General features: G+C 39.0%; 3 protein-coding genes across 3 annotated transcripts in view; 2 read left to right on the top strand and 1 right to left on the bottom strand.

The window, feature by feature from the left end:
- The window catches only part of ptges3l (prostaglandin E synthase 3 like), a 9,263-nt gene extending 8,550 nt beyond the window's left edge, over positions 1-713 (top strand). Inside the window, exons 5-7 of the mRNA XM_079845468.1 lie at positions 1-90; positions 210-269; positions 356-713. Of these exons, the coding sequence (XP_079701594.1) occupies positions 1-90; positions 210-269; positions 356-364 (159 nt within the window). The 3' untranslated portion in view covers positions 365-713. The remainder of the gene's footprint in view (positions 91-209; positions 270-355) is intronic.
- A 3,932-nt stretch (positions 714-4,645) lies between these two features.
- Positions 4,646-12,691, bottom strand: g6pc1a.1 (glucose-6-phosphatase catalytic subunit 1a, tandem duplicate 1). Its single transcript, XM_079846192.1, has 5 exons — positions 12,326-12,691; positions 11,687-11,796; positions 9,217-9,322; positions 9,000-9,115; positions 4,646-7,722 (listed from the first exon to the last, which is right to left on the bottom strand). Exons 1-5 carry the CDS (start codon positions 12,541-12,543, stop codon positions 7,211-7,213), a joined length of 1,062 nt encoding a protein of 353 aa, XP_079702318.1. The 5' UTR covers positions 12,544-12,691; the 3' UTR covers positions 4,646-7,210.
- Positions 12,692-19,394: 6,703 nt separating this feature from the next.
- On the top strand, positions 19,395-26,048 carry g6pc1a.2 (glucose-6-phosphatase catalytic subunit 1a, tandem duplicate 2). Its single transcript, XM_079801743.1, has 5 exons — positions 19,395-19,768; positions 19,844-19,953; positions 20,055-20,163; positions 20,270-20,385; positions 24,708-26,048. Exons 1-5 carry the CDS (start codon positions 19,539-19,541, stop codon positions 25,208-25,210), a joined length of 1,068 nt encoding a protein of 355 aa, XP_079657869.1. The 5' UTR covers positions 19,395-19,538; the 3' UTR covers positions 25,211-26,048.
- Positions 26,049-26,605: the final 557 nt, after the last annotated feature.

Below are 26,605 nucleotides of genomic sequence, written 5' to 3'. Positions count from 1 at the left end.
CCAGCATGGCTGTTAGTAGACTTTGATAACTGGAGGGACTGGGAGAATGAGGAGGAAGATGGCATGGCAGAATATGAGCAGTATGTAGATGTAAGTCTCTTAATCTGGGTGATGCAATTATCATTCTGGATGATGCTGTTATCATTTCACTTATTGTCACGGGACGTTGTATGTTGCTATCAAAATATAATGACTGTTTTGTAATGCAGATGCTTAATGACATGAAGAACAAAGGAGAGCCACCTGCCATGGATGATCTGGATGATCTTGTGAGTACCAGAACCATATCAAATGGTTATGCAGTCTTTAGTCATTTCAGATTTGTGGTCATCACAACATTTTTTTTTCTTCACAGAGTGACTGAGTGGAGCACCATTGTCCAAGATGAATCTTTACAGTCCAGTTTTTCAAAATGTTATGAATGCAGTAAAAGCCATTCACATTGCCCAAATAGATTTAGGGTTTTGTTAGATCAGTACATAAACACTGGCATTGTGAGCTAGACTTATGTAATATAAGCTGTCACATGTTTACCTTTGATTTTCTTGACTTCCTTGCAAAACAAATTATTGTTGCTTTGTGTGAAACAAAATTAGATTTGTATTTATTTTCTATTTGTTTTGTTATAACTACGACTGAGGAAATAGTCTATGCATAATTAATTTGCTATAAAATGTGTTTTCTACATTAAAGACTTACAAATGCTTTAGTAATGTTTTGTGAACAATTGTTTTTATTGAATAATCAGTTTAATATAAAAATTATACAATGTACATTACAATAAAAAATCCAATAAATCAATAAACTCCACCATTTTGTTAATAACAAAATATTAAACCAAGTGGCATATGTAATCAATCAACAAACAAACAAACTTTTATTCAAGGTCTCAAGGTGATTGTTTGAAAACTACCAAATCAAGTCCCCAAATACATTTGTCTTAATGATTTGCAGCATACATTTTTTATCATGTAAAACTTAACATGAATCTTTTGTGAAATATTTTGCTTTCTTTTTTCCTTTTTTTGGCCTTGATGCTAATAAATGATCATATATTTTCAAAAAATAAACTTAAATAAAGTATAGTTTTATATTCAATCCAAGAAAAAGAGACAGAATAAATCAAAGGCTCACCTTTTATTCATTGAACAGCCTGTGCTCCTGCAAGCACAGCAGGTCTGTGAGCACAAGCGTCCACCACTGTTACGCATGGACAACTGTTGCTCAACTCTTACACAGCAGGATTGTGCCATCTTTCATTAAATACGTCAGCCGAGGTGACCCCTCAACTTGGGCCAACTTGACCTGTACTGTAAGTCTGTGTGAGTATGTGTGTGTGTGTGTGTGTGTGGATAACTAATTTATTGCAGATCATTCATGCAATAGACTGGAAAACAGGCCAAGTAGTCATTAACCTTTTTTAAGCAGGAGTCCATTGACCAAATCTTGTTTATCACTGCGTACAAAGAGGAAGAGACCCACTCAAGACTCTGTACTACAGCGATAAAAAAACGATAAGGAGAGTGTGATTGCTTAGGTGGAAGGAAAATATCACATGATTACAGTGCTAGTGATTTCTTGCAACATTTTTAAATTCTGTCATCATTTACTCTCCTTCATGTTGTTCCAAGACTTTCATTCCTCTAAGGAATGCAAAAGAAGATATTTTGAAGAATATGCTGGTCATGCTTTTACAATGAATGGGGAGTGAAGGACACAAAACCAAAATAAAAGTATCATACATTTAGTGAATTCGACTTGTGCACTATATTCTAAGTCACCTGAAGTCAAAGCATAGCTTTGTGTGAGGAACAGACCAACATTTAGGTTGTTATTCTCTATAAAAAAAGAATCCTCCTCAGCACATTAATGAATGTTCTTGAGGATAGTAATGTAACCGTATAGAGTAAACATTTTTAATCAGTTGATCAAAGTCACAAAATTAGTCTGGATGATTTGTTCACAGATTTTGTTTTGAATATTGAAAGCTTCTGACCCATTATGCAGATGGGTTGTGCAAATGATCCCTAGTTCCCTTTAGGCAGCACCTAAAGTCCAGGGAAACCCTATATATACCCCACATGGGTATGTTGTATGGGGCCAACATGAAACCTGTGGAGAAACCCACTTAAAACCCATATTTCAGCTCATGTAACCTTGTAGTACCAACATAAAACCTAAATCTGGGGCCAAGATGGGTCCAGCGCATGTTGGGGCCCACCTGTCCAATTTGGAACAAGTGGGGCCATTATTGAACCCGCAGCAGACAATCACCCACCTACGAATGTTGGCTGTGTAGGAACTAGACTACTACACTTGCCCCTGAGAAAAAGTAGTGTGCTTATTTATAATGAATGAGCACTTATAGTTTACTACAATCTGTACTTGCAGATAACATAATATTTATAAAATAAAAGGCCACTTAAGTGTACTAAAAGTGAGATTACTTTCATGATTATGGGCCTGTCCAAATACCCACACTTGCAGTTTTTGCACCTGACCACTTGTCTACTTAGGCTGGCCACACACTTGATTTTAAGCCCAATTTTGAGCCCGATTTGCACCCCTCAATTTTGTGGTGTCATTACATTTATTTTCCTGCTCCTTATCGCACTTCCCCATATCGTAAAATATAACAAATGTCTGATATTTACATTTCTTGATCGGGCTGCCTCTGACGTCATACCCACAATAGCCAATGAGAGCGGCAAGCTTCATCAACCGGATGCTGTGTGCTTCTATAGCTGAAACTTGACATCAACAAACAGAACATGCCAAGAAAGTTGAGCATTGAGAAAGATCACCCATATTCTTTTTTTCTCCTTATTTTCCGCGTAAAATAACTCACACCAGGAGAACCAGCTGATGACGTCGATCGTCCTCCATTTGCTTTTCTCCTCAAGTCACGTTTGATCTCGAGAGTCTCTGTGAGATCTCGTCTCACTGTGGAAATGTTACTACATGGTCTCGCAGTCCAGACAAATCTTTTAGTGTGTGCATTCTGAGGATTATAATGCAAACAAATTATTGAAATTGCCCTTATGTCTGTGGTCTCCTACAGTTTTAAAATCGATTAAGATTTGAAAATCGTCTATTGTGTCCCAGGCCTTAGATTATGTATATCTGGAGTTTGGCCAAAGTGTTCAAGTGGGTGTGATGACAAAATTATAAAATGTACACTTTAAAGCACGCCGCCACTGGACTCTAGGAGACGTGTTCTCTGGAGTGATGAATCACGCTTCTCTGTCTGGCAATCCCATGGACGAGTCTGGGTTTGGCGGTTGCCAGGAGACCGGTGCTTGCCTGGCTGCATTGTGCCACGTGTAAAGTTTGGTGGAGGGGGGATTATGGTGTGGGGTTGTTTTTTAGGGGTTGGGCTTGGCCCCTTAGTTCCAGTGGAAGGAACTCTTAATGCCTCAGCACACCAAGACATTTTGGACAATTTTATGCTCCCAGATTTGTGGGAACAGTTTGGGGATGGCCCCTTCCTGTTCCAACATGATTACACAAAGCAAGGTCCATAAAGACATGGATGAGCAAGTTTGGTGTGGAGGAACTTGAGTCCTGACCTCAACCCAATAGAACACCTTTGGGATGAATTAGAGCGGAGACTGCGAGCCAGGCCTTCTCATCCAACATTAGTGCCTGACCTCACAAATGTGCTTCTAGAAGAATGGTCAAAAATTCCCATAAACCCACTCCTAAACCTTGTGGAAAGCCTTCCCAGAAGAGTTGAAGCTGTTAGAGCTGCAAAAAGTGGGCCAACTCCATATTAAACCCCACGGATTAAGAATGGGATGTCATTTAAGTTCATGTGCATGTAAAGGCAGGCGTCCCAAAACTTTTGGCAATACAGTGTATAAAGATGTACTTAAGTCCTACTTAAAAGGGTCAAAAAGTTAAGATTACAACATTTTCTATACATTTATAGAAAACTACATACATTTTTATTTAATCATAAAATAACAATTAAGCGTCCAACAAATTTACATTCAGTTCAAAGTGCTCTTTTTAAAAGTATATGCTAAAGTTGACTTCTTTAGGGTGCATGGAAGTACATTTCACCATCTAACAGAAGAAATAAACTAATACAGGTTAAAGAGTTAGTTCACCCAAACATGCAAAAGTATTTTGTTCATCTTTGAAATACAAATGAAGATATTTTAAATATCAGAGATAAAGAGATTTCTGTCACAACTACCATTTTTTCGCTTCCAAAAGTTCAAGATCGTAAAACTCATCCACATGAATCGATTAAGTCTTACAGGTCTGGAACGACATGAGGGTGAGTAAACGATGACAGAATTTTTGCATCAAATATACTTTTTTCACAGCCAATGACCAAATAGCATTGTCCAGGACAGAGCAGTGCTGTATTGCACACGTTCAACCTGTAACCTTCAGTGAGGAGTGAACAACATTGATAAGGATGTTTGTGCAGTCTGTGATGTAACGGGCCGCAGATTCTCCAGGCCACCAAGCGCATAAACAAAATGTTCTGCACTTTGGCCTACTACGCCCAACACAAACCCCACAGAAGAACAAAATTTAAACGTCTATAAAAGAGGTTAGAGAAAAGTCAGGAAAGGAAGTTAATATTTAAAAGCAGTCCTCGGGAGGAAAATTAATCAATATGGATGTTTTTCAGGAAAGTGAAATATTTTATTATAACACAAACAGTTTTAACGATCCAAACATAACGTAAAGAAAAACTTTCACGTTCTAAAAAACTAAAACCCAATTTAATGAATGAATTTGGTGCCTTCTGGCTCTGGAAAAAATTTTGGTGATAAGTTTCACATGCATAAGCAATATAGAAACAAACAATGCCTCCACACTGTAAACATTTATTCTTTCATTACGCGACATCATGAGCAGATAAAGTCTGTAAGTAAAACTGAAAGACATGCATGCATGCAATTACATTGTTAATTTATAAAAAAAAAAGAAAGAATTATAGACATATCCAAGAGACAGTATTCCATAATTAAAGTCATAAAAAGATGCCATGGGATATTCTTGGATTAGTACTGCATTAGAATCAAATTCAGTATATAACGTAAACATATCCATACATTTGTACATACGTACAAATATCCATTTGTGAATCTAACGGAATGTGTAGAATCTGTTCTTTGTTCATGTAAAGCCAGGTTTTGGTAGGACGTTAATGTGTAGCTCCAAGCATTCTGATATAGTTGAATGGTGCAATAACTCGCTTTGAGATGAATGATTCCTATAACAGCTATCATAGGAACAATGTACAGAACACAGCCGCACTGTATGCACAGATCATGACTGAGGGACCTTTGAACATAAGATCTGAATGAAAGTTACTTAGTGAATGGGCCAGCCTCCTTTAAAACCATTCACAGATAACAAGATATGCAGGGAGGCTCCAGAATATGAAGACTTGCCAACAACATGCTCAAATAATCTTGGAAAGATCTGAGTGATAACCACAGCCACTATTCATCATAGTCATGAGAGGATTCGAGAGTGGGAACATCTTGAAAAGTTCAGCTCTGAAACAATTCAATTCAATGTCTCATAATGCAGCGTTTTATACTCAATAGGTTCTATTCATTTGCAATATTGATTTTTCAAAATTGTAAATAAGAAAGATTATTGGAGCACATTTTATAGCCTACCATTTTCAGTTTTTATACTTATAAATTGCACATCAATTCAATGTGTTACTTACCATTGTTCCTATACCAATTTTTTTACCCACTAGGGCTGTCAAATTGATTAATCGCAATTAATTGCATCTAACATAAAAGTTTCTGTTTATATAATATGTGTATTATAGCATATTTATACACTACATTGCCAAAAGTATTGGGACACCCCTCCAAATCATTCAATTCAGGTGTTCCAATCACTTCCATGGCCACAGGTGTCTAAAATCAAGCACCTAGACATGCAGACGCTTCTACAAACATTTGTGAAAGAATGGGTCGCTCTCAGGAGCTCAGTGAATTCAAGAGTGGAACCGTGATAGGTTGCCACCTGTGCAATAAGTCCATTCGTGAAATGTCCTCACTACTAAATATTCCACAGTCAACTGTTAGTGGTATTATAACAAAGTGGAAGCAATTGGGAAAAACAGCAAAAAAAACAGGCCACGCAAAATCACAGAGCAGGGTCAGCAAATGCTGAGGCACACAGTGCACAGAAGTCACCAACTTTCTGCTGAGTCAATACTTAGACGTCAAACTTTGTGTGGCCTTCAGATTAGCTCAAGAACAGTGTGTTGAGAGCTTCATGGAATGGGTTTCCATAGCCGAGCAGCTCATCCAAGCCTTATATCACCAAGAGCAATGCAAAGCGTCGGATGCAGTGGTGTAATCTGATGGACGAGTCTGGGTTTGGCGGTTGCCAGGAGAACGGTACTTGACTGATGCATTGTGCCAGGTGTAAAGTTTGGTGGAGGGGAGGTTATGGTGTGGGGTTGTTTTTTCAAGGGTGGGGCTTGGCCCCTTAGTTCCAGTGAAAGGAACTCTTAAGGCTTCAGCATACCAAGACATTTTGGACAATTTCATGCTCCTAACTTTGTGGGAACAGTTTGGGGATGACCCCTTCCTGTACCAACATGACAGAGCAAGGTCCATAAAGACATGGATGAGCGAGGAACTTGACTGGCCGGACCTCAACCCGATAGAACACCTTTGGGATGAATTAGAGTGGAGACTGCGAGCCAGGCCTCCTCATCCAACATCAATGCCTGACCTCACAAATTCGCTTCTAGAAGAATGGTCAAAAATTCCCTTAAACACACTCCTAAACCTCGTGGAAAGTCTTCCTAGATGAGTTGAAGCTGTTAAAGCTGGAAAGGTTGGGCCAACTTCATATTAAATCCTATGGATTAAGAATGGGAAGTTCATGTGCATGTAAAGGTAGACGTCCCAAAACCTTTGGCAATATAGTGTATATACTGTATTGTATATATATGCATGTGTGTGTGTGTGTGTGTGTGCGCGTATATACACACGTTATAAAAACACAAACATTTATGTTGCATTTATGTTAATCGATTTGACAGCCCTAGTATCCACCCATCCTTTACATGCCATCTGAGGTATTTTTTAAAGGACACACAGCAAAAATGTTTGCTGAACGGTCTTGAAAATCGATTGCGATGCAAAACTGCATCAGTCAAACTCTATGGTTACCATTCACCAAGTTCAAGTTTTGCACGAATATTGCCCTACAGGTCCTTTTCATGCTTGTTTCCATGTAAAATCCAAGACATCGCTCCAGGAACAAGTGCAGTGGGAAGCACCAAAGCAACAGCGCACTTGCCGAATGACAGAAGGTAGAAAAGTAACAGGTTCCTCGAGGAAAACGTCATCTTATCCAGAAGCTGCAGCAACACCAATGACACACCAATACATCCTGTCCTGAAAGAGGCGCTGATGTGTTTCTTGCTTCTTGTTACATTGTTGCGTGACAAGTGAAGACCAAGCCCCAGACCGAACAGGGTGCCCATGTTCCTCAACAGGCTGGCAAAGGGGGTGGTGTCCATAAGGACCCATTCTGGTTTCACACACCATTTCTGGGCCTTTGCCAATGTCCAGAGCAGATCCACACCCAGAGCTTTCAGAAGCACATAGAAGCCCACCGCAAAGAGCAGCAGGAACAGCGTGACATTGAAGTACTTTCTCAGACTTGCGTTGTAGATCCACTGCACTTTGGAGAATGTTTCTGCTACAATTATACCTGGAAATAAAAGACCAACAGTTGTCAGAGTGTCTGGAAGCAATATAAAACGCTGATGCACTGTAAAGTGAATATAGAGATGCTCATTTTTGGAGACCAAAAAAAAAGAAAAGGCAAAAATGGGTGGTACAAGTGCCCTAATATCATGATGAAGAAAAAAGTACTGTACTGTGGCTGCTTCACTGCTTATTATTATTCGTAAACTTTTAGCTTCCAAATGACAGCGTGTCAAGTTCAATAAGCCTATTAATATATTAGATCATTACCAGAAAATTACCTTCCATGAAAAGTTCAGGTCAGGGTTATTATAGATAACTAAACCAAAACTAAAACATAAAAAAGTGTTACTTGAAATAAAATAAACAAACTAATATTAAATATTTAAAAAACTTATTTTATATTATATATATTCAAAAAACTTATTTTATATCAGCTAGTTTCTTTAAAATATACTTTTTTCTAAACCAACATGAATGCAAAGCGCACAGAACTATACAAAGAACTATATTCTTCAAATATATATCCTTTTTTCCATCATGGACAATTTGTGCCCTATTTTAATGATCTAAGCACATGGTCTGAAGCGCATGGCGCAGGTGCACTTAGGGCGTGTCCGAATCCACTTTTGCTAGTTTAGCGACGAAAAAAACGGTTGTGGTCCAAAAGGGTTCTACCTAGTCTCTTAATGAGTCATGTGTGTGTTTTGGGCGTAACGCACAATAAACCAATCCGAGTCTCATCTCCCATTCCTTTAAAAGCCAGTTGCGCTTGCACCATGGCGGATTCACTATTTACATGCCGGAATTTGCGAGTGGAAAGACTGAACACTTCTCCAGAGAGGAATTTTTATTTTTAATATTTAAAAATGTGTATATGCCGCTACGCGTCCCTGTGTGCGTAATAAGCAGAGTGTATGCACGTTGTGCACTGCCTATATGCGCATATTACTAACACGCCCTTTAAATAACACACAAAATACTGCACTATTGACTTTAGAGCAGGTTTTTGTTGGTCAATGGCGCAGTTGTTTTCAGTTGCCTCAAAATAGCAACACGTCAACAATGCATCTGAACACACCTCGTTTTCAGACCAGCATGCCCATGGGCGAACAGATGGGCGCGAGTGCATTTGCTATTTAAACAACGTGGCATTGGACGTGAAATCGGTAACTGCATCTGGCTGAAACTAGCAAAAAACACTTGCGTCACATCGCATTGCGCATGTATTATAGGGCCCTCGAGGTCATTGACCCACTCACAAAAAAAGAAGACACCTACCTGAAATAACTCCGCTGATAACTTGGTGTGGGAAATGGGCTGCCAGATAAACTCTAGACATGCACACCAGTAACTCCACCAAACCCAGAAGCATCCAGAGCATCAACTGTAAAAATCTAAAAGCAGACATTACTGTATAGTGAAACATTAAGCCCTCAAAACAGTTGTTTTTTTGAGATGTTAAGACACAGATCTACTTTTCATGTCTCAGACTCACCTATAACTTAAAGGAGGCATTTTTCTTTCAGCAACAATGGAAAGCACTGCTGTAACCATTACATACCCAACTCCTGCAGAACCCATGGCATGACCCGACGGGCTCCCTGACAAAAAAAACAAACAAACAGTTAAAGGGTTAGTTCACCCAAAAATGAAAACTCTGTCATTAATTACTTACCCTCATGTCGTTCGACACCCGTAAGACCTCCGTTCATCTTCAGAACACAAATTAAGATATTTTAGTTGTAATCTGATGGCTCTGAAAGGCCTCCATTGGCACAATGCATGGTACACTCTCAAGACCCTTAAAAGGTACTAAAGACGTCGTTACGAAGTTCATCTCACTACAGTGGTTCTAAAATAACTTTATGAATCGGCGAGAATAGTTTTTGTGCGCAAAAAAACCCTAAATAACGACTTATATAGTGATGACGAATTCAAAACACGGTATCATGAAGCTTCGAAGCGCTATGAATCAGTGAGTCGAATGAGCAGTTTGGATCGCCAAATTTCAGCAGTTTGGCGGTTTGACACGCAATCCGAATCATGATTCGACTCACTGATTCATAACGCTTCGAAGCTTCATGAGGCCGTGTTTTGAAATCGTCATCACTAAATAAGTCGTTATTTAGGGTTTTTTTGCGCACAAAAACTATTCTCGCCGATTCATAAAGTTATTGTAGAACCACTGTAGTGAGATGGACTTTGTAACGACGTCTTTAGTACCTTTTATGGGTCTTGAGAGTGTACCGTGCATTGTGCCAATGGAGGCCTTTCATAGCCATCAGATTTCAACTAAAATAACTCCATTTGTGTTCCGAAGACGAACGGAGGTCTTACGGGTGTCGAACGACATGAGGGTGAGTAATTAATGACAGAATTTTCATTTTTGGGTGAACTAACCCTTTAAGGCTTTACAATATTGCATTACTGCCTAAAGTAACTAATTGCATTACTTTGTTAGTTTTTTAGGAAAGTAATGCATTGTGTTACTTTTGTGTTATTTTTCTGTTACTTTTTCCTCAGTTGGGCTGGGCTTGCTTTTTTATTTAATAACCAAAAAAAGTAACATTTTTGGAAAATGTCAAGGCCCTTTAAACACTGTAAACACTGACGCTCAAAATAATTAATTGGTTTGAGTAGAGCCAACTCAAATTAAACAAATTAGTTCAAACAAATGAACTTTTATGAGTATTTAGAACTTTCCTTTTCTTTTGAGTTCTCAAAACGGAAACATTTAAAGTAATCTGAATTGTTTCATTGTTTTGAGTTTTAATTTAGAACTTAAACCAAAACTGGGCTGGGATTTCTGTGGACTCTGAATGACTTCCTGAGGTAAAAGTAATGCTACATGACATTGTTTACAAGCTGTTTTATTGACGTCTTTCCACCGTTGAAACACTGATTGAGCGATTACACGAGATATACTATGTTTCAGTAAGTTGTAATGTATCCTCAACATACCTTCAGATGTTAATTCATGTTTATTCTTTGACTAGGAAGGGATAATCGCATTCACTCGCGCCGTGCTGCCGCTTGAACTGACGCGCCTACACAGTTATCTGCCACGTCACATTAAATAGCATCAAAACGGCATTTATCGTTTGAATTTCGTGATAAAATGGACAGAATACTTAATATGTTTATGTGGGAACTCGGATTTAAGTATGTTCAGGTGCCAACAATGCGCCTGAACACACCTTGTTTTCAGACCAGCACGCACATGGGCGAACAGATGGGCGCGAGTGCCTTTGCTATTTAAACAACGTGGCGCTGGACGTGAAAATGATAACTGCGTCGGGCTGAAACTAGAAAAAAACACTTCCGTCGCGCCTGACGTCGCATTGTGCCGGGTGTATGACAGGGCCCTTCACCTTTCCAGACAGGGAGACCAGCTAAAACTAGATAAAACCAGCAAACCACCTTAGGCAGAATACAAGCAGCCATTTAGATAAAATATCAGTTCATATCAGGCTATTTATGAGCCATTTTAATTGTTCCAGAGTAGTAATTCAGGTCAAGAATGAATGGATACTCGCCAGCAATATGTGTAATATTACTAGTAAGTAATATGTGTGACGGCCCTTGAACTGGAACGGTACGATAACCAGGTGCCAGATCCATTTCCACATGAGAGATTAGATCAGCAGAATAGATCAGTTAAATTGCATAACTACTGGTTTATAGAGTATCAGATTTTATTTGGAGCTGTAATTCACACATAGCATATTCAATTATAAAGTAATAAGAAGGGGATGTAATGTACAGTCAGCCAGTTATTATTGCAAAAAAACAAAAACAAACTCAAATTGGGCAGCTTTTATCAGCGCCAAGATGTATTGTGTGAAAAGAAAGAGACTGTAGAGAAAAACTAGATATCATGGCCAAGTCTGTGACCACAGAAAGCTGTGACTGACCAATCAAAATCAAGTATTTAAGATAGCTATGCAATACATATTATAGTATACCTGGTCCAGTTTCACAAGTGATGGGGAATTGTTGCAGTTCAGGATGTTTTATAGGGCCATAAAACTTAGTCTCATTCACCCACCAGTACGGCCTCTCACCGAAAAGCACCCTATGAATATCACAAAATATAGAAATATTTAAATTATTAATTTATTTGAAAAGGGAGAATAGGAGCACAAAGATAACATAGAACACAATTGAATATAAATAATATTTATTTCATGAATAACAACTTAAATAATGCACGTTGAATATTAATAGAAATAATTAAAATTGTATATTTCTGGTCCCACTTTATATTAAGTGTAATACGGGTAAGGTTAGGGACAGGGTTGGTGGTATGGGTAGGTTTAAGGCGTAAGGCAAGGGTCAACAGTCTAATTACAGGTTAATTACAGCTGTAATTACATGCAGGTATTTTTTTCAATATAAAGACATGCATGTACACAGCAAGTGCATTGTATCATTAATTTAAATGTCAGTACATGGTAGTTAAAGACACTTAATATAAAAAGAGTCAATATTTCTGATAATGCACCAATTTATTATGTACCAGCATAATGTTATATATACTAGTTCAGTGATTCTTTTCCCCTTGAGAAACTTTTTAATTAAGAATACACAAATCATCATCTCACCACTTCAGGACGAGGTTTAGCCAGTCTCCAACCACGGCTACCCAGATGAGTTTAACACCCACGTCTCTGTGCAGATGAAACCAAATGGGGAAAAACACGAAGAATGTGGTGTGGAGATCCGCCACCGAGGAGACCCAATGAAACAGATTCTCATACTCCCGGAATTCTGTCTGCAAATGGACAGCTAGGTTCACCCCCCAGCTGTGAAACAGGTCCATCTCTGCAGCCTGAGATCGGGACGCTCACCCTGGACAAATGCGCTCGGTTAGGGAGGATAGACGCAAGGTGCGGGGATGGGGATCAAACTGGAGATATGAGGGCAGCCTGCCAGGTTTCGCCTAAACTCGGACCCCAGTTTTCTGTTCTAGTTGGACTTTATTCAAGGCTAGATGGTTTGGTTTTGTTTGCATGCTGGCTGGAGAACTCCGGGGCCCTAGATTTCATGACCTTTCACCCGTGATGACGCCGATGAGGCAAACACTGATAAAAAAAAAACGATGAGTGGACACGCGGATTAGTTTTGTCTTTGGTTTCATGGAGTGTGATGTCACTATGATGACATCTTAAAGTCATGCATTTAATGCAAATTATATTACTTTAGTGGATCTGTATGGCTTGTGATCCTTTATCACTCTGTACATGGGAAAAGGAATGAATCATACTGTCTTGCTTTACAAAATCATTGATCCATTCGTGTTCTGACTGATTGTTCTGATTTTGTTTTGTTGTTCCTCATGGTGCTGTGTTCTTACAAACAGATGTTTACATTTCAGTTGGCTCTTTCCTTGTGGAAAAGAAGCACATTCACATACTTTAAAAAAGGGTACTTATTACGGAAACAATATACTTAAAAATAATACACTTAAAGGAACACGCCACTTTTTTTTGAAAATAGGCTCATTTTCCAACTGCCCTAGAGTTAAACAGTTGAGTTTTACCGTTTTCGAATCCATTCAGCTGATCTCCGGGTCTGGCGGTAGCACTTTTAGCATAGCTTAGCATAGATCATTGAATCTGATTAGACCGTTAGCATCTCGCTCAAAAAATGACCAAAGAGTTTTGATATTTTTCCTATTTAAAACTTGACTCTTTTGTAGTTACAACGTGTACTAAGACCGACGGAAAATTAAAAGTTGTGATTTTCTAGACCGATATGGCTAGCAGTGTTGGGGAAAGTTACTTTGAAAAGTAATGCATTACAATATTGCGTTACTCCCATAAAAAGTAACAAATTGCATTACTTAGTTACATTTTAAGAAAAAAACTTTACTTTTGCGTTACTTTTTCTAACCCGGGCTGGGCTTTTTTTTTTTTTTTTTTTTTTTTTTTTATAACAAAAAAGTTATATTTTTGTGAATTTTTTTTATGAAAATACCCTTTCACACCAAAATTGAAATAATAAGCCTCAGGATGCGAGGTAAAAATGCAAATTCACACGTGTACAGTAGAGGGCGCAGCTCAAATGAACCTTTCACCTGTGCTTCCATTCTCGATAATGGAAGAATAGGACGCAGGAGAAAAAAAGTTTAAAACTTACTTCACCAATAAAAACAAATCTAGTCATTTTTGCTCCTGATTTAACTGAATCATCGAAGGTCAGCAGCAAGACATTGGTCAATAAAGTCAGATTAAATGCATACAAATATTTGTTTTATTTAATATTTAATTATTGAAGGTTTGCATAGTATTCTGATTTGACAAATTTTATTCATTTTGAGAAATACTGAATCCTTATTGTGCAAGTGAGATGAGTAAATGCTCACATTTTGTATAGAACTACAATAACCCTTGTGTTCACACAACGCCTTTGCACTTACTCTGGTTTTCTCTCAACATGGGGATATGAGAGCTGGCAGTCAAAAAAATGTTAGATGTAAATTTGAAAAGTAATGCGTTACTTTACTAGTTACTTGAAAAAGTAATCTGATTACGTAACTCAAGTTACTTGTAATGCGTTACCCCCAACACTGATGGCTAGGAACTATACTCTCATTCCTGCGTAATAATCAAGGAACTTTGCTGCCGTACCATGAGTGCAGCGGCGCAATGATATTACGCAGCACCTGAAAATAGTCCCCAGCACAATCCCTGTGCAAGCAGGTTGTCACGTTGGTTATGTTGACGGAAGTTCGCCTATTTCAAACGCTGCGTAATATCATTGCGCCTGCTGCACATTACCTGTCTAGCGATGTATGTTTATGCTAAAATATAATAAAAAATGCTTTCTATTTTAAAAAACATACATTGCGTGTCGTTATCAGTCGTTATGTGTAGTGAGTTGGCTTACGTGATTTAAGTTTCACGCTTCAGAACTTCCGTTAAGGGAACACAGTGAGCATCGATGCCCCTTGGGTTTTACGGTGCATTGTGGGACTTTTTAGGGAGGGAACGTTTCAGTGTACTGGAAGGACTCTGCGATTGAGACCGCCCTTAAAATGACCGATTCCCTCATCCGTGCTCTGACTACTGAACTAGGGAGCTGATCCGAAATCAAATATTTCCATAATATATAGTATGCGAAAAACAGTACGTCAAAAGAGTGTCCGAATTCATAGTGTTTTCCGCATGGTCGCGAAAAGTACCCGGATGACCTACTACTTCTGCAGAGATTGGCAGGACACTTTACTATCCCATGAGGCCACTGGAGAGGATTTGTGAATGGAGGTGAAGCGACGCAGGTAGGTCACGTGATTGTAACAACAAGGCGGATGGAGTACTAGAACACACTTTTTTAACATTTGTGAAGTAAGTTCAAATTTAAAGAGTTAGTTCACCCAAAAATGAAAATTCTGTCATTAATTACTCACCCTCATGTCGTTCGACACCCGTAAGACCTCCGTTCATCTTCGGAACACAAATGAAGATATTTTAGTGTAAAGCTGATGGCTGAGAAAGGCTTCAGATAGGCCTCCATTGGCATTCAGTACATTTACACTCACAAGACCCATAAAAGGCACTTAAAACGTTGTTACAAAGTCCATCTCACCACAGTGACTCTACAATAATTTTACGATGCGACGTCAATAGTTTTTGTGCGCAAAAAAAAAATCTAAATAACGCCTTTATCCAACTTGTTCTTGTCTTCCGTGTGCGCCTCCACGACGCATGCGCGAGAATATGACGCAGATCCGGCGTTCGGACACATGACCCAGAAGCGATTTGTTTACAAGCAGAGGAAGACGCGCGTGTCTAAGCTGTTGGATTCTACATTGATCGTGATTTAGGTCTCGGCGTAGTTCTCAAAATGGGGCTTAAGTGTGCATTCCATGGATTCCCGAACGCCGGCGCTACGTCATATTCTCGCGCATGCGTCGTGGAGGCACACACGGAAGACAAGAAGAGGTTGAATAAAGTCGTTATTTTGATTTTTTTTTGCTCACAAAAACTATTGTCGTCACTTCGTAAAATTATTGTAGAGCCACTGTGGTGAGATGGACTTTGTAACAACGTTTTAAGTGCCTTTTATGGGTCTTGGGAGGATTAATGTACTGAATGCCAATGGAGGCCTATATGAAGCCTTTCTCAGCCATCAGCTTTCAACAAAAATATCTTCATTTGTGTTCCGAAGATGAACGGAGGTCTAACGGGTGTCGAAACACAGAGAGGGTGAGTAATTAATGACAGAATTTTCACTTTTGGGTGAACTAACCCTTTAAACGTATGCCTATTCAGTATACAATTTCGGACAGCCTTTTTGTTTTTGCAGAGTTTAGCAAACACCACTCACGCTTTGTTCGATGCAAAGATGGTCTGTAAATATGTTCGATCAAGGAAAATATAATTGAATAAACACCACAAATATCAGCTAGAAAAAGACTTGCATTCGTTTCAGTTTAGCTTGTCATTTAAGCATCACAGATAAAAGTAATAATTGATTTACTTTGTAACTATGTAACACACATGTAAACAAGCAATTCAATGCAAATCAGAAACTGCTTATGCAAGCAGCCATATGAACGCCTGTCTTAAGAGTGATAGGCTCCCACCGCTCTGAGATTATCTTCTGAACAGGATTCCCCTTCTTGCTTTGGGAAAATGTTGCTCTAGTTTCTCAAAAGTCAAAATGACGTAGGTCTATAGATTAATTACAACACATGTTTGTTTTGGCAAAAAAGAATCTCAGACTACTAAAAAATAAACAAACAAAACACAAACAAGCAAATAAATAAATAACTTGTTTTAAATTAAGAAATTATTTCAATTGTAAATTATTTTTTACTTTAGGGTGGTACTTTGTAATACTACCTTTAATTTATGCTGATTTAAATAGAGAGAAAAAAAAAACGGTATACTTAAAAGTACACATTACAAGTACATTTAAAAATATGCTTAGGGAAATTATATTGTAAAGCAAATCTTATTGGTGCTAAAATAGGCTTCGTTTTATTCATTATGTAACATGTGGGCTGCGTCCGAAAACCTGGGCAGCTGACTCGTTGCCTCGCTGCCTTATCAGACAATGACTCTGCAGGCAGCGTTTTATGCATGAAGGCACCTCACAAAACTAATTTCGGACAGACTTCTTAGGCAGTGTAACCGTTTAATGATCTACAGCAAAATAGAGAGAGCTTTGGTGAGAACTAAACAAATATTGAACTACTACATTAGTAATTTCTCGCTAGAAATGACATCAGAAGTAGAAAATGTTGGTACAAAACTTACATTTAGACAAACTGACCAGCAAACGCAACTTTCAGACGCCATCTTTTCCCCCCAGCTCAACTGTCACAGAATGGAATGCACAGGATTGTGGGATATCAAAGGGAGCGAAGGATACAAATATGCTGCCTTCAAAATTCGATCAGATGAAGGGATCTCAGGAGACAGGAAGTGAAGCTAACATTAGATTCGGAGAACGTGCCTTGGTGCCTTCCTGGCTTGAAATGTGTCTTGAAATGTATTTTCCAGGTTTCAGACGCAGCCATACACTCACCGGACACTTTATTAGGTACAACTGTTGAACTGCTAGTTAACGCAAATATCTAATCAGCCAATCACGTGGCAGCAACTCAATGCATTTAGGCATGTAGACATGGGCTGAATCCGAAATCGCCCCCCATACCCTTAAATAGGGCATTATTTGAGGGGACAGCCATTTGTAGTGGTGTTCGAAACCATAGTGGACGTTATTGAGTGCACTCATTCAATCCCACAGTACACCGCAATAACGAGTGTACAGCCGATGTACACTCAACAGCTGTCCGAATTCACTCATTCATTTTCATTCCCTCCTTCAAGTGAACTAAATTAGTGGACTAACGTAGGGAATAGTGAATGAGGGTATAGGGGGCGATTTCGGATTCAGCCATGGTGAAGAGGATCTGAACATCTGAATGGAAGAAAGGTGATTTAAGTGACTTTGAATGTTGTTGGTGCCACACAGATATCAGAAACTGGTGATCTACTGGGATTTTCACACACAATCATCTCTTGGGTTTACAGAGAATGGTCAGAAAAAGAGAAAATATCCAGAGAGCGGCAGTTCTGTGGGTGAAAATGTCTTGTTGATGCCAGAGGTCAGAGGAGAATGGCTAAACTGGTTCAACTGATAGAAAGGCAACAGTAACTCAAATAAGCACTCGTTACAACCGAGGTCTGTAGAAGAGCATCTATGAAGCACAAAACATCGAACCTTGAAGCTGATGGACTACAGCAGCAGAAGACACACCGGTGCCACTCCTGTCAGCTAAGAACAGGAAAACGAGGCTAAAATTGGTCAACAGAAGATGGAAGAAACTTTGCCTGGTCTGATGAGTCTCAATTTCTGTGACATTCAGATGGTAGGGTCAGAATTTGGCATAAACAACATGAATGCATCGATCCATCCTGCCTTGTATCAGCGGTTTAGGCTGCTGGTGCTGTAATGGTGTGTGGGTTATTTTGGACCTTTTAGTACCAATTGAGGATCATTTAAACGCCACAGCCAACTTAAGAATTGTTGCTCATAGATATACATAATAAAGGCTAGATGTCTTACGGCGGAGTCTCTAACGTCATCACCGGCGGCCATCTTGTCACAGGCAAGCTTTCTGGTGGGCTCTGTGGTACCTGATGTAAGGTGAGGGATCTGCACGAACACAAATACTCTTATCTCGCTGAAATCTTGACGGATTTACAAATGGTTTGGTTTCTTACGAACGTTATTAACGTGGCTATAATTCTGGATGCTTGAACAAATTATGAATAATTATCCATAAGTATGCAGTGTCATAACTACATCTCTGACGTTTATAACAAACCAAACAGTTTGAAAATCGATAGAAAATTGAGCAAGTTATGGTTATTTAAAAAGTACATGCACCATTAAAACACTGTTACGAGTGAATGAGCTGACTGTGACAAGATGGCCGCCAGGTGCCATTGGCCAGCAGCGCGGACGAGACATCTAGCCTTTATTATGTATATCTATGTTGTTGCTGACCATGTCCGTCCCTTTATGACCGCCGTGATCTTCTGATTGCCTCTTCCAGCATGATAGCGTGCCATACCACGAAGCTCAAATCATCTCAAACTGGTTTCTTGAACATGTCAATGAGTTCACTTAACTCAAACGGCCACAGTCACCAGATCTCAATCTAATAGAGCACCTTTGGGATGTGCTGGAACGGGAGATTCGCATCATGGATGTGCAGCCGACAATCTGCAGCAACTGTGTGATGCGTTAAAGTCAATATGGGCCAAAATCTCAGAGCAATGTTTACAGCATCTTGTTTAATCTATGGCATGAAGAATTAAGGCGGTTTTGAAGGCAAAAGGTACTAAAAAGGTGTACCTAATAAAGTGGCCAGTGAGTGTAATAAACATCATTTTATTTATTTGTAAGAATCACTCATAACCTAATATTTTATAAATTGTGCAAATATTTGTAGACTTTACGTTTTATAATATATATAAAAAAATACAATTGCATATGTTGACTGAGGCTGGATGTGTTTTTGAGGTCACAGACGAGTTCAATGTTTCACAGCTACGTCTTTTCTACGTCCTATTTCTCCGTAACTTGTTTGTGCGTTATCTCTTCTGACAGGACAAACACGCTCTTAACTCTAGCAGGGTTTTTTTCTGTTCCACTCGGTGTTTTATTACACATGTGCAAGGTTCAAAGATCAGTTTGTCCATGCGTTGTGGCGGTGGGCCTGCTAGTATAAAAACCACAGGCAGGTGGTGGAGGACTATCACTCTTGACTAGCTCTGCCTCAGAGAACATCTTAAGATGAATGCTGTGATGGATACAGTGCACGGGTTCGGGGTGAGTAGCACCCAATACCTGCAGACCCATTACAAAGACGCCCAAGGATGGTTTCTATTCGTCTCCTTCGCGGCAGATCTGAGGAACACCTTCTTCATCTTCTTTCCCATCTGGTTCCATCTGAAAGAATCAGTCGGAATCAAGCTCATTTGGGTGGCTGTGATAGGAGATTGGCTCAATTTGGTATTCAAATGGTAAGCAAAGGCAAATTTGAGTCAAATAAAATCATTAATTGAGAAAAAAAATGACCGTTGATTCATCTATTAAAGGATTCTGTTTGGAGAACGTCCATACTGGTGGATCCATGAGACTTCCTACTACATCAACAGCTCAGCGCCACATATTGAACAGTATCCCATGACCTGCGAGACTGGCCCAGGTGCGTCTTGCTCTTCTAGAAGTACCACATTTGTCCACCTAAAACCTGTTTCATCATACATCAAAAGACCACTTTGATCACTTATGTGCTTCTTGATGCAGGCAGTCCATCTGGTCATGCTATGGGCGCTGCTGGTGTTTACTACGCATTGGTCACCTCCATCCTCGCCATAATGCTGAGCAAAGAGAAGAAACCATCGTCCAAGAGCGTGTAAGTCTATGTTTAGCATAATTAGGCTACTTTCGCATCATCGGGAGCTTGTTTCAAAATGGTTGCTTCTGCAATATGTTTAAAACATAATCTTTTTTTAAATCAGATACTTACGTGGCTCACTTTGGACACTCTTCTGGACAGTCCAGGTCTGTGTATGTCTCTCCCGAGTCTTCATCGCTGCTCATTTCCCCCATCAAGTTTTCGCAGGTGTCATTTCAGGTAAGCATCTCACGAAACCATCAACTTAAAATTGATTTACGATTTTTAATGCTTTTACAAGAAGTCTCTTTTGCTCACCAAGGCTGCATTTATTTAATTAAATATGCAGTAAAAACAGTAATATTGTGAAATATTATTACAATTTAAAATACCCATTTTCTATTTGAATAACATTTAATTTATTTATGTGATGCAAAGCTGAATTTCCAGCATCATTATATACTTCAGTCTTCAGAAATCATTCTAATATGCTGATTTGGTGAAACATTTCTTATTATTATCAATGTTGAAAAACAGTTTTTGTGGCTTGATATTTTTGTGGAACCTGTGATACACTACCATTCACAACTTTGGGATAAGAAAGGTTTATTCAGCCAGAACACATTAAATTGATCAAAAGTGACCGCAAAGACATTTATAATGCTACAAAAGATTTGCATTTCAAATAAATGCTGTAAACTTTCTATCCATCAAAGAATCCTGAAAAAAATGTCTGTTTTCACAAAAATATTAAGTAGAAAAAAACTGTTTTCAACATAAGAACCATTATTAATAATAATTGAGCACCAATGTTATATTAATTGAGCAGTAAATCAGTATATTAGAATGATTTCTGAAGGATCATGTGACACTGAAGACTAGAGTAAAAATTCAGCTTTGCATCACAGGAATAAATTACATTTTAATATATATTCAAATAGAAAACAAGGTGCCATTTTAGTCTTAAGTGCTGATAATTCATGAAATGTACTCCTACTTTCAAACTTAAGTATAAAATCATCAGGCATCATCTTTTTCAGCGCTGGTTAATGTTGGGCTGAACTTGCCTTTTAAAAAATGTTTTTCCGCTATTCGACTTAATTCAGCAAGCAGTAGCGCTTCTTCCTCCCACCAATTTGGTTTTCTTTTGGATTATATCATAAAATCTAGCCTATATAAACTAAAAAAAAAGTATTTTACGATGCTGTTCACTTTTACCAATTAGATTGATTTAACACAATTATATCAGGTTTCTGGTTCAAATGTAATTGATTCATGTTAAACTGATTTAAAACCGTTACTCTTTGACATAACTTGATGTTTTCATTTTGAAATAACATGTTTCTATCAAGTAACCCAATCCAACAAGACTTTCACGTCCCATCATGCTTGAATTCAGAGAGTAAATGTTTAAATAAAGTGCTATTTGATGCATTTTTAACAAGATGAGAAAACGGAGAGACTTTTTAAAGGTCCCATGGCATGAAATTTTCATTTTATGAGGTATTTCAACATTAATATGAGTTCCCCTAGCCTGAATTTTGTCCCCAAGTGGATAGAAATGTAGATCGGTGTAAAACCGAGTTCTGGCTGTCTTTCTCTGCCTTTGAGAAAATGACAGGCCAGACGAGCCAATCCTGAAGTCTCCTGGTTTGACGTCCAAGCAGGAACGGTTTCCTCCCTTTCCTCCGCCCAGAGAATCTGGCACGCCCATGCAAACGCTCAAGCGCTCGAGAGATCATTACTTGTGAACGAGTGAACGCTGGCAGTTTCTCAGTGTTTGGATGTACAAATGAAAACAGAAGTCTTTCTTCAGTTCCTTCTGATCTGTGATCAGTAATTTCTGATGTGTAGCTAATTATTTATTATTCGTGCACACACTGCGGCTTCTCTCTCTCCCGACAGAAAGGTGTTTTCTATCTTGTGAGTCAGTGTTTTTGTACGTCCTCGTCGCGTCTATCTGTTCTTAAATGTGCATACAGTCTTTTCTGCTCAACACCAGCAGAGTCACATCTTTAGAGATAAACCTCACACACGCCGAAGCTCGGCCTTCAACATCCCCGACCCCCAGTACTGCATCTGGCCCACAGCGGAGGCACCAAACGCGGCGTGAGATTAAGCAGAAGGGGGGTAAGCGTAAGGGTATCCGGCTAGGCTAGCCAGCTTTCCCCACAATAAACTGGATTACATTCGATTACTGCTGTTGTGTCTTTGTTTGCGCTGTGTAAGTTACTCAATGCGCATCACTGACGCTTTTGATATGATTGGAACATATCTAGAAATAATGCTTTAATCAAACTTACTAACTCGTTCATCTCGCTGTAATGGTACATTGCATGTGTTACAAAGTTGGTAGAATAATGATGAAGACGAACTCGGCGTGACTGGGACTCGTGTTTATTCAGAACTCTCAGATACAAACACAATAAACTCGCGCTGACAGACAGCGCTCTCATAACTCAGTAGTTACTATAAATAACTTTGTTAGCAATCGCTCCATCTCCGTGATGTCCGGTTCGCGAACGAATCATTCTTTTGAATCGGTTCTTTTTAGTGAACCGAACCAGTTCACCAAATCGGACTGAATCGTTCTAAACGGTTCGCGTCTCGAGTCAGCGCTGATCCATAATTTACTAAAGTTACTAACTTTCTGACATGAGTGACAGCCCCTCCGACTAGAAATAAACTAATAACCTGAAGTATATGCTAGTAACTACAACAGTTCACCCTGAACTGAGACATGCTGAGAGAACTGATGAGAAGTGAACACAGGTCCATCCGTCTCTGGCAGACTCGTGCCTGCTCGTGCCTCGTTAAACCACGCCCCCTCCGCTCATTTAAAATGCAAAGATGTCAGCCAATCACAACAGTGGGCGTTTTTACTGAAGTCTCACAGCAGACGCGCCTCTTGAAGCAGGGCTTTCAGCCACAGGGCAAACAGCAGTATAGAAAAAATGCCTTTTATTTCTAAATTATGACATTTTATGATGTAAAAATCATAATAACAATATAAGTACACCTCAGGAAACATTATAAAATAATAGAAAAATGCCATGCCATGGGACCTTTAATGCTTAATGTTTTGTTATGTTGGTATTTAAAAGTTGTTATGTTAGTGTTTTTGGAGGTTACCATTGTGGTAATAACAATGCTAACCTGCTTATAACAATTAAAGTTGTTTTAATAATAAAAAAAACAACTGCTTTGGGCATGCCATGTATGTAACAAAACCATCTTCTGGCTAAATTTAATAGTTTTGGACAAAATTAAGAATGTCAACCTGATTTAACTAAATGGCATTGAATTAACCTTGTGTTAAAAAACGCAAGTTTACTGAAATAAACAATGTTAAGTAAATCCAACATATCCCTTTTTTTTTTGAGTGTAGGCAGGTCAGTTAACAGCACAGGTTTAAAATGTTTAATTTGTAAGACATGGTGGAAAATGTGGTTTCCAGTGTGTATATCATAATGCATTCTTTTCAAAACTCTTTATTGTCAAATGTGTGTTGAATGTAAACTCTTAGAAATTTCACCATTCAATGTGAATTTATCTGAGAATATTCTTAAATAAGGAAATCTATTCAGTGATTGGTCCATGCCTATGTCGTCATCCAAAATCCTGTTTGTGGCACAACAAAGTGACGTAAATCATCTCTAAGACTGACACTTAAGATTTTAGTCCTACACTACACTTAAAGTATGACTGAGATGCTTGATAACTTACTTTTAAGCCAAGATTTCAAATCAATTCTTAGCCGTGTTCTTGTGAGTAATTCTAAGAGGCTTGATAAATACGGGCCCAGTTCTTTTAAACTGTAATAATATTCCACAATATTACTGTTTTTACCATATTTTAAATCAAATATATGCAGCCTTAATGAGCATAAGAGACTTATTTCAAAAACATTACAACGTTAGCCTGACCAGCCGACCCACATCAAGATGTCGGGTCTGGGAACTCACCATTGGCAGGGCTCAATCCGAGGGGCGGGATAAACGGTTGTCTTTCAAATTCCCTCTGCACGCAATAGGATAGCGCTACACCCAACCAGAGCAACGAAGAAGGTGAAGCGAAGCTAGTTGATAGATTAAACTTTCGCCGTATCCGGTCGGCAAAACTCCGAACATATCTTCCTTTCTTAAGAAGGACTTCAGTGCTGTTCTTTGTTCTTTTCTCAAAGAAAAGCTTAACTCCAAGTCTTCCAGAGTCACGGCCAAAGCCGATTCAAAAGACCGCTGTTCGCCAGCTTCTTTGTTTACAAGTAGCACGCGGAACTGAGGCCATCATTATGTTAAGCCCGCCCACCGACTCTATACACGATGTGATTGGCCTGACCAGAGTTTGGTTTTTCCAGCTCGCACGCAAGCCAAAGGAGAGTTGCTAGACTACCCTGGCTGCAAATTACATTTGCTGCCGCTAGGGTGCGTCTAGATTTCTAGGCTATTACAACGTAATTATTCCAAACTTTTGACAAGTTATACACTTTGAGATACTGGAGCACAAAAGAAATGTGTAAAAGTATCGAGGTAGTACAAGTGACTTATTATTGTTCTTTACAGGCATGATTGTTGCTGAGGCCTTCAACAGACAGAAATGGATCTATAGTGCCAGTCTAAAGCATTACTTCAACGTCACACTGTTCCTGCTCTCTTTTGCGGTGGGCTTGTACGTGCTCCTGAAAGCTCTGGGCGTGGACCTTCTGTGGACCCTTGAGAAAGCCCAGAGGTGGTGCGTCAATCCAGCCTGGGTCCATTTGGACTCCACACCGTTCGCCAGCCTGTTGAGGAACATGGGCACCCTGTTCGGTCTAGGACTCGGTCTTCACTCCCCACTGTACACGGAAAGCAAGAAGAGCAGCAGCGCTCATGTCAGGATCACCTGTATCGTCGCCTCTCTGTTTCTGCTGCATCTCTTCGATTCCATTAAACCTCCCACACACACGGCTGTCCTCTTCTACCTGCTGTCATTCTGCAAGAGCGCCACCGTTCCTCTCGCCACGGTTAGTATCATCCCGTACTGCGTGTCCGGGGCCCTCGGTTTACAAAGCAAGAAACAGCTTTAAGCTGGGAAAGAACTGTACAAGACTGTAAGCAACTGCGCAACTATTTACAGTATTTCAGACTAGCACATTTTCCATAATCCATCCCATCAGTCGAAGGAACTCTGCCTGACGAACAATTTGCCGGTTTAAATGCGTTTTTTGTAACTAAGGGATGCAAAAAAACAGAGTTTAAGTTAAGCATTGTTATATTGCATGTATTGTTCATGGTGATGTATTGTGTGAGAATTTTAGAATTTTTATATCTTAGGGGCCATTTACACGACACCATTTTCAACTAAAAATTTTAAACGTTTTGTGTGTTTTTCACGACAACAGCGTTTTGGGGGCATGAAAACGAAAACTTTTGACAACGGGATTCAAAGTGCAAGTTTTTGAAAACTACAAAAACGCAAATTTGTGACAATGGTGACGTCATGTGTATGCGAATTATGTGTTCAGTCTATAGACGTGTAGTGTTTCTTTACAAAGTTGCATTGCCAACTACTGGCCTGGCAGCATTTTTAGTCATTTTTGCGGATCCGTGTGAAGGGGGATCGTTTTGACCACGTTGTCATGAGTACGTGGAAAACGCATATAGGAAAAACGATTCAATTTTTAGTGCATTGTTGTCGTGTAAACGTACCTTTAGTGTCTTTGGATCTAGACGAAAAGGTCTGGTATTTGACAAAAGAAGTGTTAAGTTCTTTTTTGAGAACTGAAATAATAAAAAAACTACAGTATATATAGGAGGACACATTTTGTCCTTCCTAAGATGTGTACTTTTTTTGGATGTATTTTCTGTAATATTCTATTTTTTGGAAATACTTTAGGTCTTTTTTAATAAAACACTGAAAATATGTCTTGTCCAGCATTTTCTTTTAATTTGCATTTTTTAGGTTAAATTTATAAAGTAATGTATAATGCAAAGTGTGCAATGCAGTGAGCCAAATTCATACTTGTAGTCATTAATATGAGGTCATAAAAATGGCATGCTTCATAAAATCTGATTAACCAAATCATCTTCAAGAAAACAAGGTATTAAGCATGCTCCTCGTTTGATATGCACTGTACACCCTGCATTTTAAGATTATTTATTACAAGTTTTGTAGTACAGTAGGGTATGAGTGAATCGCTTGTATCGTATAGCAACCTACAATATTGCACTTTTTTAAAGAACATTTTCAGTCTTCAGTCAGTCATATTTATTTATAAAGCACATTTAAAAACAACAGCTGTTGGCCAAAGTGCTGTACAAAGTGTAGACAAACACCCTAATAAGTAAACATAAACAGTACACTACAATTTATACCACTGAACATACTTATGACCAGTGTTGGGGGTAACGCATTACAAGTAACTTGAGTTACGTAATAATATTACTTTTTCCAAGTAACTAGTCGAGTAACGCATTACTTT

This window comes from Gobio gobio, assembly GCF_949357685.1.
Source record: "Gobio gobio genome assembly, chromosome: 20".
Lineage (NCBI taxonomy): Eukaryota > Metazoa > Chordata > Actinopteri > Cypriniformes > Gobionidae > Gobio > Gobio gobio.
The sequence above is the reverse complement of the archived record's forward strand: the minus strand, read 5'-3'. Positions and strand labels throughout refer to the sequence as shown.